This window comes from Nomascus leucogenys, chromosome 6 (genome assembly GCF_006542625.1).
Source record: "Nomascus leucogenys isolate Asia chromosome 6, Asia_NLE_v1, whole genome shotgun sequence".
Taxonomy (NCBI): Eukaryota; Metazoa; Chordata; class Mammalia; order Primates; family Hylobatidae; genus Nomascus; species Nomascus leucogenys.
In genome coordinates this window covers 28819674-28841216 of record NC_044386.1, presented here as the reverse complement: position 1 = coordinate 28841216, position 21543 = coordinate 28819674, and the positions used below count along the sequence as shown (strand labels likewise).

Genomic DNA, 21543 nt, shown 5'->3' with positions numbered 1-21543 from the left:
ATAATCCCAGGTTATTCAGCTGCATCACCTTATACTACTTCTACTTAAGCAGTAAACTCCTTATAGCTTGTTTTCCTCCCCAAATTTGTGTTTTTTTAAGGTTTATACAGTCAGCCCTGTGTATCCACAGGTTCTGCAACTGTGGATTCAACCAACCGGAAATCAAAAATGTTTGGAAAAAACAAAAAGCAAACAATAAAAAATACTACAAATAAAAACATCAAGATAACTATTTACATAGTATTTACATTGAATTGGTACTATAAGTAATCTAGAAATGACTTAAAGTATGGGGGAGGATGAGCTTTGGTTATTTGCAAATCTGTGTCATTTTATATAAATAACTTCCAGATTTGTGAATTTTAATACAGGTGTGGGCCTGGAACCAATCCCCCAGGGATAACAAGGGACTACTGTACTTCTGCCAAAATAATATTTATGCAGTGAGCAAAGAGAGTTAAAGGTGCTGTTTAGAATAGTTTTTTCAGGAAAACACAGTTGTTTAATTAGAACAAAAGGGATTCATCTTTTCTAAAGTGCAGGCAGATATTTGAATATAAATTGACTGAAGCTTATGAAAAAGACAAGTCACAGAAATGTGCTTACTTGACAGGATTCCTGGCAGCATCTGGATCTTGGGCTGCGACGGAGCCTATTGTGGTGTTTATCTGAGCATCTTCTCTTATTTGTAAGATGTAGGCCAGTTTGCTGAAGACAGGTGGCTCATCTACATCCTCCACCACAATTCTAACCGTGGCCGAATCTTTGAAAGGCCCCAAGTAGAGAAATCGTGGCTCAACATGAGGATTGGAGGCTTCCACTTTAAGGGTATACACTTTCTTCTTTTCAAAGTCCAAGAGCTTGGGGTTGGGGGGTGGGGGAAGAAGTGACATATTTAAAGCAGCCAAGACACAGACAGCCAAGACATGAAACATTTTTGGTGTAAACCACTGATAAATGAATGCAATCATATTGCTTAGAGAAACACATTTGTGTGATATTGGGCAAAGGGAGAAAAGATAAGATGTAATTTTTATTCTTATATCTAGGCTGTTAGGCAGGAAACGATTATAAAGTTTGTGAAGGAGTTCAGATGCCACAGAAGAATGTATGGGCTGAGACCATGCCTGCTGTTGACTTAAAAGTGGGTACTGAGGTACAAGGCATCATACCAGGCAGGAAGGGCACTTGGGAGCAGGAGTCTGGTAGAGCCCACACTGTCCCCTCTTAAAAAATACCCATGTTTCACTAGAGGGGGCCATCAGGGGCAAATTGGCAAATATGCAGTGGGTTATTCCATGTCAGATGTTCCCACATCTGGCTTTTTTTTTTTTTTTCTGGGACGGAGTCTCGCTCTGTCACCAGGCTGGAATGCATTGGTGTGATCTCGGCTCACTGCAACCACTGCCTCCCGGATTCAAGTGATTCTCCTGCCTCAGCCTCCCGAGTAGCTGGGACTACAGGCACGCACCACCAGGCCCAGCTAATTTTTGTATTTTTAGTAGAAACGGGGTTTCATCATGTTGGCCAGGATGGTCTCGATCTCTTGACCTCGTGATCCACCTGCCTCAGCCTCCCAAAGTGCTGGGATTACAAGCGTGAGCCACTATGCCTGGCCATACCTGGCTTTAATTGCACTGATGAGTGTTTAAAACTAGCCAGTGTCTCGGCCCCACCCTGGACCATTAAACCAACATATCTGGGTGTGCAGATTAAAATCTACATTATTCAACACTTCCCCCAGTGATTCTGTGGTGCAGCCAGAATTGAGAGCCACAGGTTTGCATTCTGAATCCCTCGTCATCATTCAGACAACATAGATTAAAGTTTTTTTTTGTTGTTGTTTTTTGCATGAGGTAATGAAATATTCCAAATGGTATCCTGAAAAGGGCATTGGGCTAATTATTTGCCAAAGAAAATAATGATCATTGTTGTCAAGGGTCTTTAGGAAAAGTAGGTCTGCTTTTGGAGACATGGTGAACCGAAATGCTTATTGCTGACTTTTAGTTTTAGATGATAATATGACAAGGCTCACTAGAAACACAATTAATCAAGACGTTAGTGAATGTGATTTAGTCGTCTAGGCAAAATTTCAGTTCGAATCTGATAAGGCACCAAGAAAATTAAAAAGGTTAATGCACACTAATGGGCTTCCTAATTATATTATAGTTTAAAACATTAGTCTGAGTGTCACTTAAACATGTTTTATTGTGTTTCCAGATATTAAGACACATAATCCAAAGCTTGGGAGGAAAAAAAATCTCTTCTTATTTACATCCACTGATGCTTTTATTTACCAGAAAAGATAATAGTATGCTAAAGGAGAGAGAAAATATTACACCATACATGATAAAAGTGAAATCATAAAAAGTTAGCCAAAATTAATATTTTTAGTCCTGAAGCATACAATTCATTGGTTTTTAAATTTTGCCATATTTTCGTATACTGCTCTGTGGTGCTACACAACTTGGGGGATAAAATAATGAACCAGTACTTTGGAAAAAAATAGAAATCAGAATATAAAAGATTTATTGTCGTGTTCCAAAAAGTGGCTAAAGAATTACCAGGAAATTTATGGTATTTAATTTAAATTTGTTATGGTATTTAATTTGAACTTGTGGTCTTTATATATCCTCTTTCTGTGATGCAAGTCATCTTGAATCACTGCTTGCTGTACTCTTTTCCTTCACAGCAATCATCACAATTTGTAGTTATATATTTGTTTGTTTGTTTACTTGGCTCCTTGTCTCTTTCCCCCTAGACTGGAAGTACCATGAGGGCAGAGAGCATCTGTTGTATGTACCAGTGCACCTCCAGCACCTAGAGCAGTGTCTGGCACTGTTTATTTACTGTTCATTTAAAGTATTTACTTTATATATTTTTATGAATATCATTTGTTTATATTACTTATTTACTTAGGAGGTTCTTAATAAAAATTCACTGGATGTATAGAATTAACATGAATGCATATCATTTTAGGTTCCTGAAAGCCAGCCCAAGAGATCTCAGTGTCTTTAGAATTGGTTTTCTTTCTTTCTATTCTTTCTTTCTTTCTTTCTTTCTTCTTTCTTTCTTTTTCTTTCTTCTTTCTTTCTTTTCTTTTCTTTCTTTCTCTTTCTTTCTTTTCTTTCTTTCTTTCTTTTTTTTTTTTTTTTTTTTTTTTTTTTTTTTTTTTTTTTTTTTTTTTTTCTTTCTTTCTTTCTTTCTTTCTTTCTTTCTTTCTTTCTTTCCTTCTTCTTTCTTTCTTTCCTTTCTTTCTTCTTCTTCTTTTTTTTTTTTTCAGAGTCTCACTCTGTCACCTAGGCTGGAGTGCAGTGGTGTGATCTCGGCTCACTGCAACCTCTGCTGCCCAGGCTCAAGCAATCCTCCTGCCTCAGTCTCCAGAGCAGCTGGGATTGATTACAGGTACCCGCCACCACACCTGGCTAAGTTTTGTATTTTTAACAGAGATGGGTTTTGCCATGTTGGTCTCAAACTCCAGGACTCAAGAGATCCTCCTGCCTCGGCCTCCGAAAGTGCTGGGATTACAGGCGGGAGCCACCATGCCCGGCCAGAATTGGCATTTTTCTGAAAATAATAAGTAAAATAAAAATCTAAAGGAATGTTTATGTGAGATATAATTGCCCCTGGTAACTTAGGAACTGGAGAAAAGTAAATGGGTTCACTTTGTATGGTGTTTAAGAAGCGGCATTACCTTTTTGACAGTTATAACCCCTTCCTGGGTTTCCTGGTCGGTGATGACATCAAACATATCCAGCCCCTCACCGTCTGTGATGCTGTACTCAATTTCAGCATTTTCTCCCACATCAGCGTCGCTGGCTTTGATTCTGCCAATTGGTGTACCCGGTGGAGAAGATTCAGGAGTTTTAAACTGGTATGTACCTATTAATCACCAGACAGATATAAGTCAAACATAGACTAACCACACTCTATCATCATAAAAACAAAACCTATTCTCTAATAGTTATTTGAGACATTACCATCAGGTAGATTTGTGCTTTCCTTAAAATAACTAATGGTGGCCTGTTCTTCTTATGTCTACTTTCATGGTTGTTAAGAATGTTTCTTCTATTTCATGACCTGTCTCCTTGCAAATGAACACTTTTCTTGCCTGTAAACAGGCGCCAAAGTTTATGGTGTGATTGTGAGAACAACTGACTGGCTACAGGAGGCACAGAAGATTTCAAAGCCCTTTGTTAACTTCATCTAACAGAAAGCGTAGAGAAGAATTTAATCTGAACTGCGACTTTAAGTTAATTACTAGGTATTCTTTAAAAGAGTTCCTTCTACCATTGCTAGTAATAGCTGGAGGTAGAAAGAAATTATAGCAAGTTGGAGGCTGTATCCAAGTAGATATTCTTTTATTCATACATGGAGCTGGACCTAGTTGCAGAGTTAGAGATACAGGTAAATACATTAAGTGATAAAACTCCTAATTTTTTTCTTTTGACTCTTAAGTTTTATTATTTTATGCATAGATTTCTCCCATACTCTTTTTGTATTACTAATTTGAAACCTATGTTTCCTATATAGACACTTTTTAAAAAAATATGCTCCTGTTACAAACTTAGTTTAGAGAGACTACATATGAGTTTCAGTTTAGATCGGCCAGGCCACGATGTACTTAGCACCAAAAATATAAAATAGTAAAACCAAGGCTTATTCTACCCTTTTCCATTACATTTTGTCAACCATTCATACAAATGATTTGAAAAGAATTTAAACAGTCAATGGAACTACTAAAATATAGGCATTCAGTAATAGTAATCCCTTAAGTATTGAGTTCATACTTGGTAAAATGATAAAGCAGGTTAAAAAAATTTTTAAACTTTTTTTGACGCAAGTACGTAACTCAAAAAGAGCATTTATTTATTTATTTATTTTTTTTAAGACAGGATTTCCTCCTGTTACTCAGGCTGGAGTGCAGTGGCATAATCATGGCTCACCTCAGCCTCAAACTTCTGGGCTCAAGCAATCCTCCCACCTCAGCCTTCTGAGTAGCTGGGACTACAGGTGCACACCATCGTGCCTGACTAACTTCTTTTTACTTGTTGTAGACACAGGGTCTCACTGTCGCCTCGGCTGCTCTTGAACTCTTGGCCTCATGCAGTCTTCCTCCCTCAGCCTCCCAAAGCTCTGGGATTACAGGCATGAGTTGGTGTGCCCCAGGTTAAGTATTTCTCTAGTGTTTTCAACATCCATTTTTAGGGCCTCCTGCCCCTTTCTAACTTCTCCCCTCCCTTGCCTTGGCATATTGCTCATTAACAAGTCACAGGCTATCTAAGCAGAGCAGAGTGAGTTACAAATTCCTGCGGTACCAGGGTGCGGGGGATTCCTTATGTTATTCTTTCCCAGGGAATCTCCATATTAAAAAGGAGGTTTTGGGCAAACCATTGGTGATCCTAATAGTTTTCATTTCAGGCTCCTGTAAGGGAAATGGCCTCACAGAACCTTTCTTCTACTTGTTATATCAGATATTCTTTAATTAGCTCTGATCTTTTTGCATTTAGCTAACTCTGATTAAAAACTTGAAAAAATAAAGCAAATAAAACTACTTCCTGTTGATCCGTGTATAGCTCTACTCTAAAGGAAGACCGTATTAGCTGATCAATTTTTTTAAAATGCCATGATAGAATGAATGGGTTTTCTATTGAATAATTGAAATAGCTTTCGTAGGAGATCATGGTCCCAGAGGGATTTTGTTCCTGGAAGAAAAGTTACGTTTAAACAAGTTCCCTCTTAGGTAGCTCTATGTGAGAATTTTTAGCATACTCCTGATACCAAGTTGGTATTCATGGATGTTGTTTTTCCTTCTTCTTCCTTTTATCTAATCACTGGAGTTAATGATTTTGGAGACGACTTTCGGTATCTCAACAACCATAATGTAGAAAACGATTTATGATTACAAATGGATTAAGTACCTAGTTACTTCCACAGTTGTATTTTTAGAAACAGTAAAATGATAAATCCTCCCCTTACAAAGCTTTGTGAGGATTTAAAAGAGATTACATGCCTGATTAAATTCACAAAACATAAAGTCAAATTTTTTCCTAACAAATTGCAGCATGCGTGTATACATATGTTCTGCATGAGCAGATTTATGTCTCTGGTAGTTTTCTTAATAAGGAGAAATGAAACAATGATGTTGCCTTTACAACAACAGCAGAAATCACTCAGCTAATTACCAATAGAGGAACATAAATGTTCACATTTCCTGAGTGTATGCCATGTTGTCAACTCATTTTTAATAAAAGTACCAGTTCTTCTTAAGTCCACTAACTTTGACAATAATGATGACAATGGAAAATAAAAATTCTTATAGTTCAAGTTTTATAAAAGCACATTGAAGAAATTCATTCAATCAAATGTTCCTACTCTGGGGGAATCGGGGAGGGTTGTCATTGACATCAGTCAGTGTGATGTTCACGGTGGTGGTCCCAGATAATCCTCCCATCTGGCCGCCCATATCCTTGGCTTGAATCACCACTTGGTACTGCTCCCTGTTTTCTCGATCCATGTTGAGCAAAGCTGTCTTGATAATACCTGTGGATGTGAAATTTAAGAGTGCAAAGGGATGCATTAAGAATACTTTATGGAATCATTTATTTATGCAAACAAACATAAACCGTCACCCACAATATGCAAAATGCTATGCAGATGTCATGGTGATATAAAAATAATTATATACAGCCTTTATACTGAAGGATATTACAACCACACAGGGGAGATAGATACATTAAAAAAAGCTGTAATACAAGGAAAATAAAAATAAGTACAAGTCAGATTCTGCAAGAGTATAGACTATTAAGGGTTATAAGACACTCAATATTATAATTACGTTATGGATGTATAAATATTAAGTGTTATAAGATGACACAGCAAAATCTAAAATGGCTTGTAGTATAAAGGTGTACTATAATAGTTGCTTGATAAAAGACATTTAGGTGAATTATGAGGAAATTGTTAGGAAAGCCACATACTTGAACAGACTGTTGAGTTTCCCATTATGGATTAGCTAATTACCCCTCAGATACACCTACCATAATGAATGCTCTGAGGATTTTCTAAATTGTGAAACTATGGTCTTTAGAAAATAGAACATCAATTCTCTCATAATGATCATCTTGTACGATTCTAGAGAATTTTGGAATTAAGGTTCAAGGTCTTTCAGCCTTTTAGAATTCCTAAAGCTGACTGTGAACTTTAGTTCAACTGGCCCCAATGGCAACCAAAATTTTTAAGTTAGGTTAAATTTATCTCTGTTGTTAGGTCGTTATAAAATAGTTAAAGAACTTCTAAAAGTTTGCCCAGTGTCTATGTAAGGTTTATGCTTACATTAACTTTCTTTCAAATTTCACTGGAGAAGCCTTTATAACCTTCTGCAGAAACACATTCTAGTCCTTAACAACTAATGAAGCGAAAATATCTTTTTTAAAATTTTTAACAAGAATACTTCAGACAACAGGTCAATTTTATTCCTATAGTCCTGCCTTCAGTGAAAGTGCAGCTGCTTTCTGTTCTCCAAATAATAGTACTTCTCTATTTAAATACAGGAGATCACCTTAGCCTTTTGTCCTTTAAGTTGAATAATTCTAATTTTTCATCCTCATTGTTTTTCAACTCAACATTTTCTTTCTCCTTGGGATTCTTTCCAAGTTCATTGCAGCACTTAACACAGAGATTTCCAACTGGATGTGGGAACCTAGGGAGGTTTTGATTTCTACTAAGAATAATGGATGTTTAAAAAATGTATAAAAGGAAATTGACTCATTATGATAAAAATATGTGTACAATTTACTATACAATACAAATGATATTTGCTAAAAACAAATCATTATAAGATAGGTTGCTACTTTGTGGAGAAAATATGGAAAACAGAAAAATGAGATGTTGAAAAGAGGATTCCAGGTGGCATTTCACTTTGATTAGGACTCCATCAGTTAGGGTGGGCTAGACAACGATGTGATAACAAACAATGCAAAATCTTAGTGGCTTCACACAACTAAAGTTTATTTTTTGCTCATGCTCTGAGCGGGTAAGCAGGTAGCTTTGTTCACCATACCACTCAGACATTCAGGCTACAGACTACATCTCAACATTGGTTTCCATGATCACTGTGGCAAGGGACAGGAATGTGGCAGATTGTGTACCAGCTTTGAAAATTTTACTTAGAAGCGACTTGTATCATTATCACATTTTATTCACTCAAATAAATCACATGGCTACATCTAGTTTCAGAGCAGAATAGAGAGACACAATCCTACTAAATAATTAGAAAAAGAAGATTCCAAATATCTGTAAACAGGCCAATAGCTATCAAAATGGGGTTGACCTTTTAGCTTTACCCCAAACTGGAAGAAAACTAAGGCAATGCGTAATTTTTCTCAATCTACTCCATAGAAAGGGTGAGTGAAAGATTCATTGCCAGATTTTTTGATTAAAATGATTCAGATATCATGTTTACAAATACATCATTAGTGTTTGGTGGATGTATGCAAGAAAATCTAATCACATTGATTTTTTTTATTAAAAATATGCTAGCTCAGCTGAGCATGTCAATTAAAATTACAGATTGTAAAAAAGAAGATCAAAAAGTCTAACCTGTTTCTGATTCAACTGAAAAATAGGGCTGTCCCTGTAGAATACTGTAGACAACTTTAGCACTGTTCCCATATGTTGGATCATCTGCATCCGTTGCAGTGACTTGGACAACAAATGTACCTGTAATGACAGAAATACAAACTGAAAACACATCAAGAGTTCATATCAATCTTTAACACACACCAAAACCAGCACAATCTTAATTTTGTATAGAAATATCATGCTGAGGAAGTCGAGAAATTTGGTAGGATGCTGGATGAAAAAGGATTGGATTCTTTAAAGAAATACAATCAATATTTAGAAATATTTTAAGGATTAAGTTACAGAGAAGCATGGGAATGATCATGACTTGGGGTGGAACTGATTCCAACCCATCTCCAATGGCGGGATTTGACTGGACTCTTGCTTTAGTGATTCTTTCGAGTTATCCAGGACAAAGTCAATCAGCATCTTGCTTCCTTTGTCCACAGGAATTAGTTTAGGAATTGTCCGATCAGGGGCCACTCATGATTTTGCTGGAAATTCTGTCATAGATACTCTTTTTCTTGGACTGTAATGTGCTGATATACATTTGCAGCAGCTATTTTGTGATCTTAGAAATGCCAGCCTGAGGACAAAGCTGGATAGAATAGAAAATTACAGAAAAACAGCTAGAACTCAGATCAAATCTTGTCCAAAGCCCGCTTTACTTTTGGACTTAAGTAATGTGACCAATAAATACTTATATGTTATTGTTTAAACTAGTTTGAGTTGGATTTCTTGTTACTTATCAATAAAAGCATCCTAAATAATAAATCTATCTGATAATTCTAAGCGGTTGAAAGACCTTGAACCTTAAAGACTGTAGTTAGGGATTACATAAAGAATCAATGAATTGGAACAGCAGAGCACAAACATCTGGAATCTGTAATTCCAAAAGGTTATTATAATTAAATATACAAAGAAGGCTATTACATTTCAGATCAGCATTCTTTTAGAGACCACAGTTGCCTAATAATCTTCAAAGTATTCCTAACCCCCTGAAATTCCACATAAATTTTCATGTGTATGCCTACATGTCTATTTCAATGAGGAGAAATTCCATAGATTTTATATGATCCTCAAAGGGCTCTGTGACTTTCTGAAAGGATAAGAGTCTCTGATTAAGATCACTTAATGGCTGTTTTTTGTTATTTGTATCAGATAACCAGTAAGCATACTGCTGGAGTTCACCTTTCCATGGAAGGGGTAGGGAAGTTACATCTAGGGAATATTAGGAATTCTACATTGCTTTTGTAGTATCTAGCCAATTTCACTTATTGAAGAAATAGATTGTAGTATGTTAGGGTTGGATGCCCTGAATGCATGGTGCTGATGCACAAAACAGAGCACCCACCATTGTAATTTGGCAAGGGAGGTGGGGAGACTGAGAACATCTTATGATTTTAGGGTGAGAGTCAAGTCAACAAACACTCAAGTTCTTATTTAACATTAACACAAAATTTGATTGCTTTTAGAATATGATATCTGGACATTTTAAATGTCTATTCGTTGCCAGATATTGTACTGGGGGCTCTGCACCTGTTTTCTCATCTAATCCTCATGATAGCCCTTAGGAGTCAACATTTATTATTTATTTTTTCAAGATATAGAACTAGAGGATCAGAGAAATCAAACAATTTGCCCAAGGCTACACTGCTGGTTCTTAGTGGAGATAGTTTCAAATTCAGTTCTGTTTGATACCAAAGTCCATTTTTGCTTCCATGCTGTTGTCCCACTGCCTTTAGGTAATTTCTTGAAGATGCCTTTCTATAAGCACAATAATGAGATATCAATTAAGGATGATGAATATCAACATAACTGTCTCTGTGTGCAAACTGAAAAAAAGCCTTTTTATTTTTCTCAAGACATGTTACTGTCAACTACTCCTAAATATTTGTAATACAAATTTAATTCTATAATGGCTTCAAAAGTGAATGGCATCCCCTAGAGTGGTGCAGTGCAATACCCGCATATCTGGTTACAGTTGCCCTGAGTGGTGCCAATGAAGAGACTATTCTTCATGAATTCTTCCGCCTTTTACCACGTAGAGGAGAAATTTTTTCCTAACAAACTCAAAGAATGCCATTCTATTGCTGCTATAACCAGTGAAGAAGAAGAAGAAAGAGAAAAAAAAATTCCAATCATCTCCCTGTTTGCTTTGTGAGGCTTGCAATTTTTGTAACAAAATAAAGTGGCTTTAAATAATGAGAAAAGCAATTTCTTCATAAGAAAAATGTAGATGTTTTACAATGATTTCCATGGATTGGTTACTTTCTATGTCTTGGATCTGTGAACTACAATGTCTCTGATATTTAACTGACAGAATCATAATAAAGTTATTATATAATTTCAGCCCTTTTGAATTTGACAGAGTGAAAATAAAAATAATCCTTTATATGAGTAGTTTAAAATTTGTCACTGTCTCCCATGAAGTATTTCAGTGTGGCTAAGAGTGATGTCAGTAGAATTCTTTTTCTTCATTTAAATCCTGTTTACTTCTCTCAATTTAAACAAATTAAATCCACTACTTATTTAAAACAAGTAGTGCAATTGTGTATAAAATATTAATTCACTCTATGTATGTTATGAAAGTCTTTTCATTTCCACCGTGTAGTAAAGGATCTAATCCCTAGACATAACGTGCCTGTTGTTTATGGATTAAAAAAAGTTCTTTGATCTCCTTCCCAAATATAGTTACTAGTTACTTAAAGCAACTATCACTACTTTTTAGACTGAATTGTAAATGTAAGCTTTTATTTTCTATTTGGGAGATTGTTACTTGGACCCTAACACCCACATAGGCTAAGAGAAGTGGAGAAGGTTTCTGTCTTTCAGCCCAAGAAAGAGAATGGGCATTCAGGGTGGGAGAGAAAGGAGATAGTCTCTCTTTCAACCTCCCACTCCTACCCTGCCACTTTTCAGACCCTCTTTAGAGGAAATATGGTTTTTAAAATAATAACAAAATGAGACTAGAGTAATATTAGGAAACATATGCACTTACAGAAAGGACATACATGGATTGAAGAAGTTAGCATCTAAATTCATGCAGTTCAGTACTTTGAGCTCATGGGATTCCTTACTCAGTGGATGCACTAGGGGAGAGCCAGTTTTTGGCTGACGTCACATCTCACTCACCGACATCAGACATTTCGGGGACAGTGGCTGTGTAAACCTCCTTGGTGAATATTGGTTCATTGTCGTTGATGTCATGGATCTTGATGATGAATTCAGATTCGGGCTCCACGGGTCTTCCTGTCCTTCTGTTTATAGCTTGAGCTCGAAGGATGTAAACAGGTTTTTCTTCCCTGTCCAGCCTCTTGGTGGCCTGTATGTCGCCTGTGTTTTCATTAATAATGAAGAGATCTCCTGCTCCATCTCCTGAAAGGATATATTTAAGTGATCCATCTCCTCTATCCTGGTCTGAATGTAACTAGTGTAGAAAAAAAAAATTAAAGAAAGTAAAAGTCAAGCATGTGGTTCTAAACTGTTTTTGTCTTTTTGGTGAATGCTACGTTAACTTTTATTCGATTCTTTCTAAGGAATACAGGTTTTTTTTTTTTTTTTTTTTTTTTTTTTTTTTACTATTTACATAACCTCTTAATGGTAAACACCATTCATTAATGAACATGTTTCCTTATAATCATGTTATATTCCTTAAAATCGTGGAATTTTTCAGAACTGGAACAGAGTTTGGGAGAAAATTTAGTAATCTTTATTTTGAAGAAGGGAAAACAAAAGGCAAGAGCAATAGCAAGGTGGCCAAGGACATATTAGGGTGGCTGGAATGAGACTCTTTTCACAATTTTCCTATTTTTCACTACAGCTTTCACATTCCACTAACATACTCTCACCCTCACTTGCATGTACACGAACATATTAGAGAAGCAATATCCTACTGAGAAAAGGACTTTGATTTTTGAATCAGAGAAACTTGGGTATATTCTATTTCTACCTTACATTTATTATCTTGGTGAATTTAGGGAAGCTTGGCAACCTCCTTGAGTCTTTAGTGATAGAGATTATAATCATTTTTTCTGGGAAGATGTGATATTTATTTATTGATTTATTTATGAAATTCAACTCGAAGCATTTGAGAAGTATCGTAAGTGCTGCCAAGGGAAATACCTTGAAAATCACCTGACTAGATAATTTACAGGTCGCTTGGAACAATAACATTTCACATTTATACTTTAGTACAAGATAGGAAAGGACCTTCTAATAATTAGAGCCAACCTAAAATTGAAATAGTCTGTCTTATGAGTAGTGAGTTCCCTGCTCCTAAAGGTAATCAAGCGGAGACTCTGATGACTAACTGTCAGTGAAATGGGTTTGGGTAAAAGTTGGAATTAAATGAATACTAAGGATACCATGGAAATAGAAGATGAGAATCCTAGCTTGGATAAGTAGTCCATGTTTCCTTTCCCAGTGATCATATCCACAGTGTTGATTTCCTATTGTTTCCTAAATTCTCTTTTTCCCACCCAGCAAAAGGTTAGATGATACCTTTAGATGGTACCTAGGCCTAACTATAGGTCTATAGGACATATACACACATACACACACACATATATATATACATATACACACATATATACATATACACACATAAACACACACACACACACATATATATATATTCAGTCTGTAGGTTTTCAGATAATTTAACCCTATTTGCAAATTTTCAAAAAGTGCTTTTTATTGAGGAGGACTATTTATAAACCCCCAGAGTTTTAAGCATCTATGGTATATAGAGAAATTCGTTTTAGTGGGAAGGCTGCTACTCTCTACCTTGTGTCAACTCTGTCTAAACAGAGCATGGGCTATGCTACAACAACGGCAACAACAGCTACTCCAAGTCTTTCTCTTGTTGATTAATACTGCACAAAATGCTTGGAGAAGTGTTACACATTTGAAAATAGACTCTTAGGGCAAAAAGAGACTTTAAAAATAATCTAACCTAGTCTAAAAGTGTATTTCACGTGATATCATTTACAGGAAGTGCTGAGGGAAAGAAATACTTTATATACGGCCTCTTTCTTAGAGTCACTGTTAACATGTCAAAGGCTCTGTGTGTCTGCAGTTTGAAACTATGTTTGATTCTGTGTAATCTAGTTTTCCCTTTCTTGTTTAAAGAATCCTTTTTGGGTGCAACTTATATGGATATCCCCCATACCAGTTTCCCAAAAAAGATACTTTGGGAAACATGAACTAATTTAAAATCCATCATTGTAGAGTCAAGAAAACTGAGAATCCGATGCATGCTATGTTTCCAAAATCACACAGCTCATGGGAAAAGAGTCTGAAGATTAACTCTTGAGCGCAGGAAGAGGCTTTATAGATTATTTGGTGCAACTTCCTCATTTTTAGAGGTAGAGAAACCGTGTTTTATGTAACACAGCTAAAGCTGGTTAATCGTGGTGTTTGGGGAAGAGAATATTATTCATATAATTAGTAGCCTTGAAAGCAATTTGGCAGAAATAATGGAAGATAAATTCGAATGGGGAGGAAATTGCTTAGAAGTGAGATAAATGCAATCAGAAATGTAAAACAAGAGCATCCCATGATTTGAGTGATGGGATATGCTAAGGAAACGCTGAAACCATCATGACACACAAAGAGCCACTGGGGAAAGTTTAACTCTCCATCGTCAAATTAGAATGACTGAAGAGGCTCTTAAAAAGCTATTTCATTAACCCATGAGTAAGGAAACCAATGTCACCACCTGGCGGATCCTTGCTCTAGGGCAGCTGTGGTGAGCAGCCTGGCACAGTGCGGGGGGCACAGTCCTAGGCATGAGCCATGTTCATTCTTTTTCACTCAGCAAGTGTAAGACCACAGCAGAGTCAATTAACCTCCCTCAGCCAGGATTCTTATCTGCAAAATGAGGATAATAAGAGCTACATGGCGAGGCTGTTGTGAAGATCTAATTGAAGACCACATGCAAATAGTACATTAACCACCATGTAAACATGCAATAAAAGCATAATATGGGTCTTATAAATTACAAAGTGCCTCCCAAATTTAAGAGAGTGCTACCATTATTAACTCTTAGTTTATAATCAGCGTGTTTTTCCTCCTATTTTGACTTTGAGAACTTTATTTTGAAGACTTTGAAAAGCCAATTTTACAGACACATGGTATCTCTAAGGTCAAATCTGTGATCAAAAGCCAGTATTATTTAACTGGGCCGTGGGGGGCAATTGCTATCTTTACATGTGATTTATTATATTCTGCATTCCACTAGATTATACACTCTCCTCCACTAGTTCTTTCATCAGTTTCACTATGTAATTGTTGCACACTTAATAGGTGAATTCCACATCTAGTCACAAGATTTATTCAGGTAAAAGTAATCAGAAATGTATTTTTAGCTGTCAGGTGAGACCATTTCGATGACTTATAGAACAAACACCCGAAACAATGTTAAAGGGCAGAGGAGGCGTTAAAGAAGAGTGTGAGCAAGGATTGCTTTGCAGATCACAATCCTGATTTATCAATATTTGAAAACTAGTGGGAAAATATATCTCTTCTCTTTGCATTGTCTGGTAATAAAGCAATGTAACTTCCTCCCCCTTCCTCCCTCCAAAGTGCATTTTCTGGGTCTGACAGAGTACACGGAGCAGAAGCCTCCCAAAGCCTCTGCTTTTTCTCCCCACTGTCCTCCTCTGCCATCAAACTCCCCTGGGGCCAGTTCTTTTCTTGGGAAAAAAAGGAAACATAAGACATCAGTGCCTGTGAAAGTGGTGGTGAAAACCAGACTTGAGGGGTTTATTGAGCACTGAGATTTTAATTGGATTTTTTCTTTTGTGATGTCATCCATCATGGCCACTGTAAAAGACAGAAGTTAAACAGCAACAAATAAAAGGTTGTAGGCTGCCCGAGGCATGTTTTTACTAATTTCAGTTTAATGTGACTGTTCCATTAAGTTTAATCATCTGGTTCACTTTTAACGATTCACCATCAAGTAAAAATTATCCACTTGCCTCAGAAAGTCACATCTCACCTGTGGCCGGTAAGACTTTTTACTACTGTACCTGTAGCATTTTGTGCCAGAGGGAGCTCTTGGTCTTTGTCTGTTTCCTCTGTTGATTTTTAAAATGTATTTATTTATTTAGAGATGGAGTCTCACTCTGTTGCCCAGGCTGGAGTGCAGTGGCGTGATCTCAGCTCACTGCAACCACTGCCTTCCAGGTTCAAGCGATTCTCTTGGCTCAGCCTGCCGTGTAGCTGGGATTACAGGCACCCGCCACCACACCTGGCTAATTTTTTGTGTATTTTTAGTAGAGACAGAGTTTTACCATGTTGGTCAGGCTGGTCTCAAACTCCTGACCTCAAGTGATCTGCCCGCCTTGGGCCTCCCAAAGTGCCGGGATTACAGGTGTGAGCCACTGTGCCCATTTTTTTTTTTTTTAAATACAGCATCTTGGCAAATAAACACAGGGATTTTTGGTTGTAGATGTAGCTCCATGGTGGGTGGGACCAAAACCATGGCAGCATCTTTGCCTCTGGGTGTTGTGGTTTCCTGGGGACATAGCATGTCTTTACACGCTAAACGTGCCGAATTCCAGCTTGACTTTAAATCAAATTCAAAGGCATAATGAAGATTTTTAGTGGTCTATGAAGCTAGCTAATGCTGCCCTATTGCTCCCATTTCCTGTGTGTCCCCAAGTCACCATCTGAGTCAGTGACCAAATGCAATCTCCGAAGCATATGCATTGTTGAGACAGAAAACAGTCCAAACAATGTTGGTGAGGGTGTGGGGAAACGGAAACACTCATACACTGTTGGTGGGAAGGTAAATTAGTTCAATCTCTATGGAAAACAGTATGGAGATTTCTCAGAGAACTAAAAATAGAATTACCATTTGACCCAGCAATTCAGTAAATCACTGTAATCTATCCAAAGGAAAAGAAATCATTCTATCAGAATGACACCTGCATTCATATGTTTATCATAACACCATTCACAACAGCAAAGGCATGGAACCAACCTACGTGTTCACCAATAGTTGACTGGGTAAAGAAAATGTGGTACATATACATGCCAGAATACTACAAAGCTGTAAAAAAGAATGAAATCATGTCCTTTGCAGTAACATGGATGGAGCTGGAGGCCATTATCCTAAATGAACTAACACAGACACAGAAAATCAAATACCACATGTTCTTACTTACAAGTGGGAGCTAAACAAAAAGTACACATAGACATAACAATGGGGAAAATAGACTCTGGGACTCCAAAGTGGGGAGGAAGGGGAGTGATGGCTGAAAAATCACCTACTGGGTACAATGTCCAATACTGGGGTGATGGGTACACTAGAGACCCAACCCCCACCATTACACATGTAATACTCACATAACAAGTGCATGTACCCTCTGAATCTAAAATAAAAATTAAATAAAAGAACCCCCTCTCCCCTCTACAAAAACAATCCAAACAAAAGCTTACCTAGATGACACACATAGGAAAGTACCTACAGCAGCCTTACGTGGGCTTAGGAAAGGTATGAAGTGATGTTTGGCTAAAATGAAAAATTGAATTATGGCTAATATACTTGTACGATGTAGTGCAAATGTAATGTTGCTCTTTAAGAAATGTTATGGTTGCTAATCTGAGCTGTTATGAAACAATAAGAGAACAGTGGTGTTGAAAAGATGCTGTCTGATTGGGATTGCAGGACAGAAACAGGAATTACAGCAGAGAGAGAGAACATCTTTGTGTTAAATAAGTGGAATGTTATTTTAAATTAGCACAATAAATCAAGTTATGACAAATTGAGGCTTAACTGCATCAATATCTATGTATATGTATAGATGTCTGCATGTATACATACATCTCTATATATAATACATGTATACGTAATGGTAATAAATAGACTTAGTGTTGTGAAGGCTGGGAAAAGCTTGTTGGGTAGAGTTTATATCAGGAAGAAATTGAACCTTGCTTGAAGTACATGGCAGGGATGAGAGTTGCTTCTGTTTTAGAGACTATAGGATTAGGTAAATCAAAAGTATATTTTAATAAAATTCCATATGACACATTTTATTCTGCTGTATTTGAATGTTAATAATTTGGCATGAGTTAACTAATTTATATGTGATGATTATTTTACCAATTAAAAAGCTGATGGCAGCATATGATTGTGGCAGGTTCCCAGCTGTGTGTCAGCTGGGTGTGTGGCTGTTCAGCCCTGTGATTCAGTTTTCACATTGTAATATGTGTGAATGGAAAGGGTGCAACTTCAGTGTCCCTGGTTTAGCAGGAATTGGCTTGCTCTAGTCCTATTTTTTTCTTTTTTTCTGCAGGTTGCAATGTAAATGAGGCAGTGACCTGGTTTCCACCAGGCTGATGAGGACAGTGCCCAAGGGGATGGCAAGCCACAAAGTGGAAGGAACCCAGGTTCTAGAATAACCTCATACCCGACCAGCCTATAATGTGAAAGAGGAAAAAAAGAAATTGCACTTCAACCATTACGTTTTTGAAGTTTTGTTAGTGTTATTGTAGTTCTGCCTTGACCCTAACTCAGTGGTTCTCAAAGTGCGGTCCCTGGACCAGCCACACTGGCATTACCTGGGAACTAGTTAGAAATGCAAACTTCTGGCCCCACCTACCTCCAGAATCAGAAACTCAGGGGATGCCCACCAATGCTGTGTTTTAAGAAACCCCTTAGGTAGTTCTGACGAGTGCTCAAGTTTGAGAGCCACTACCTTAACTAGTACAATCATAATAGCTACAAGCATGGACATAGGCAAGGGAAAGAGGTGAGTGTAAATTTATGCTATGTACTCGTCACATAACCTTGGGGAACTTGGTTAACCTCTCCAGGACTTCATTTCCTCGTCCATGTGATGGGAATAATAATAATACTTAATTTACAAGTAGGTTTCTCAGACAATAAATAAAATAATGTATGTAAGATGCTTAGTAGAGGGCCTACCTCAGAGAAAACCTTCAATAAATTACTCTTGAATTCATAAACACCAAGTATCCAAAGGTGGATTTTGGGAAAGTGGTGGGATTTGGATCTGAATTCTGACTTTCCTATTAATCAGTGAAATACATTAACTGATCTTAGTCTCCATTCAGTCCTAATATAGAACTGGAAATGATTAACGTTGCCTCCTCTATCTGCCCCTTATATGCTGGTATCCTGTAGGCCTGTGTCTTTGGTCCTTGTCTCCCTCCTTTCACATGCTCTCCCCACATGAGATCCTCTATCTGTTTTCATGGATTCAATTGCTATCTCTGTACCATCAATGCCCAGATCTATCTATTACCCCAGGGAAGAACATTTTCTTGAGATCTGGAGTCAAGAATATAGTCACCTCTTAGGCAAATCTCTTAGACAACTTACACTCAGCACATCCAATATTGACCTCATCACCTTCTCTCCAAATCATTTTCCTCCTCTCATCTCTGTAAAAGCCACCAGGGAGTCATCCTAGGCCGTCCCTTCTGCCACTATCCCCACATTCATTAAGCCACCAACTCTAGTCAATTCTACCTCTTATATATATCTTGATTCACCTACTTTTTCCCATTTTCACTGCTGTCACTCTGGTCCATGCTACTGGCTTTTCTCATTGGTCTATTGCAAGGAGGCCCTCCAAACACACACCCAGGCTTGCTTGCTTTAGATTTTCCTTTCTGTAACTAGATCAACTGAAGAACAACACCAACTCTGAAGATGCCAGTCTCCTCTAATTAAATCCTGCAGTGTCCTCTTTACTCTTGGGATAAAGCCCTCATCCCCACCCCTTCACATGGCCTCCAAAGCCCGGCACGGCCTCTGCTCCTCCTCTCTTTGGCTTCATCAGCCATCATTCTCCCCTTAACTCTCCTGGTTCCAGCCATACCCTACTTCTTGCAGTTTCTTGAAGATAACATCACTAACTAGCTCTTTCGTAGCTAAGCCTTCCTGCATGTGGTTCCCTTGACATCAATCCCTTTTAATATCCTCATCTAGTTAAGCCAACTCCTGTGCCAGGTCTGATTAATCTTTATCACCTCAGAGAAGCCTTCCTTAAGCTGCTGGTCTAAGTTAGATTCTCCTTCTATACACAACCAATTCATTCCCCACGTAGCCATCAGCACAATCTATTGCTGTTGATGATGCGTTTTACTGTTTTCCAAGCTAGACTGCAAGTTCATAAAGGAAGGCACCAAACCTGTCTAGGTCACTTCTGTATCCTCAGAGCCTGATATACAGGCACTTTATAGATACTAATAGTCAATGATAGCAAGGAATGAATGAAAGAATAAATAAATGAATCTTGTAAAAATTAAGTTGGATAAGATATCAATGATCAGTGAAGGTTTCTGGCACATAGCAGACACTCAATAAATCTTAGTGTCCTCTATCCTCTTTCTTGACTTTAGGATAATTCTGTAGATCAAAAATATACATTCCTGAAACTGCCATATAATTTATCAATTACTACTAAACATTAGACACATGATCTAATCTGAACAATCTGAGGAAGTAATTCAAGTTATTGCCTCAGACCTGAAAGCATTTCTTTAATAACAAATTCAACTTCAATTCAATAGTAAAGCCAACTTGTATTGGATTTGTTGACAAAAATGGACCAACTGTAAGTACACTGAATTCATTGACCATCATAAATACATTGGGTGCTGGGTCAGAAGTCATCTGTTAATGGTGAAAAAGCTGCACGATTTTACTGAACTATATTTCAAGTATCCTCCTGTTGCGGCAACTAAAGAGAAATGCTCCATTTCACAGAAACATTATTTCCTAATAAAATAATTTAACTCTGTCAACCATGACCATTTAAAAATACTTATCCGTCTGATGAGTTGCATAAAGCAATGAATAAAAGCATCTAAATTGTGCCTTCTATAAACTTGCCATTTACGTTGGAATAAAATATATAGAAAAAAGCAGAAATTAGACACTTTACTGTTATTAGGTATTAGGATTCACAAGGTAAGTAAAAAGCTGGAGAATAGCACAGAAGGAACTTGTAAGTTGGAGAAGACTGAATAAGGGAATGTGTAAGCTCTTTGATGGTTTAGGAAGACTTCTTGGAGAAGCTTAGACTACTGATGGGAGAAAAATGATTTAGCAACCGATATGAGCACATGGCACAGTTTCAAGGCTCAGTGTGGGAGAAAATCAGAAGAGGCCTTGAGTATGTGCCTGGGGTAATAAAAGCCATAAAGTCAGCAAAAATAGAAACCTTCCCTTAAGTTGCAGGGTCACATATTTTCTCACACTGAACTCAAATGTGCAAGGAAAGATTCAGCTTCCTTATGTTTATAGCTTTTCCCTCAAGCTCTAGTCCCATTGAGGATTAGAAGCTCAATACAGGTTGAATATTGACTCAGTAATTTAGTGCAATCCCAATAAAGTCTTCCTGATTCAGTAATACGGTCTCTTTTGGATAAATCCCAGTCTTTCTGGTTTCTTTCTCCTCCTGCTTTGCTCCTGATCCAGTCCGAGATGACATCTGCATGTATGAAGGAGAGGAAGCCACATGGCCTTCGTCAGTGAGGAATTTGGGGGCTTTTGGAGCCAAGGATAGTCCTCACACTGCCCTCTGATCCTCTGGTCTCTAGAGAATATCTCTTATGTATTAGTTTCCTCAGTGGCATCTGTGGTTCTGGCAGATCATGACCTTTGCTCTCCAGTGATCAAGGTGACTAGCTACATCTCGCGTCCCCCGCTGGCATCACATACTGTCCTCGAGGTCTGGCTATGTCTTCTTTGTTGCCCTAGCACATGTAGTCCTAGCTACAGGATTGCTTTGTCCTTCTATTGGACCATCTGTTGGATCAGTTCACCCCCTTCTTGCTCTGGAGAAGCCCAGGAAGGCTCATGGGAATGAAACAGGGCTTTTCCCTCACCACGTGATTGCCCCAGGGCAAGTGGGAAAAAGCCACTCTGCTTTCACCTTT

The 21543-nt window shown here is 37.7% G+C and overlaps 1 protein-coding gene across 2 annotated transcripts in view; it reads right to left on the bottom strand.

Annotated features, from left to right (window-relative positions):
• The window catches only part of CDH6 (cadherin 6), a 136002-nt gene that overhangs the window by 23152 nt on the left and 91307 nt on the right, over positions 1-21543 (bottom strand). For both annotated transcript variants that reach the window (XM_003274942.3, XM_012501600.2), the window contains exons 3-7: positions 11758-12052; positions 8602-8721; positions 6376-6543; positions 3695-3882; positions 607-860 (exon numbers count right to left, since the gene is read on the bottom strand). In XM_003274942.3, coding sequence (XP_003274990.1) covers positions 607-860; positions 3695-3882; positions 6376-6543; positions 8602-8721; positions 11758-12052 — 1025 coding nt within the window. The remainder of the gene's footprint in view (positions 1-606; positions 861-3694; positions 3883-6375; positions 6544-8601; positions 8722-11757; positions 12053-21543) is intronic.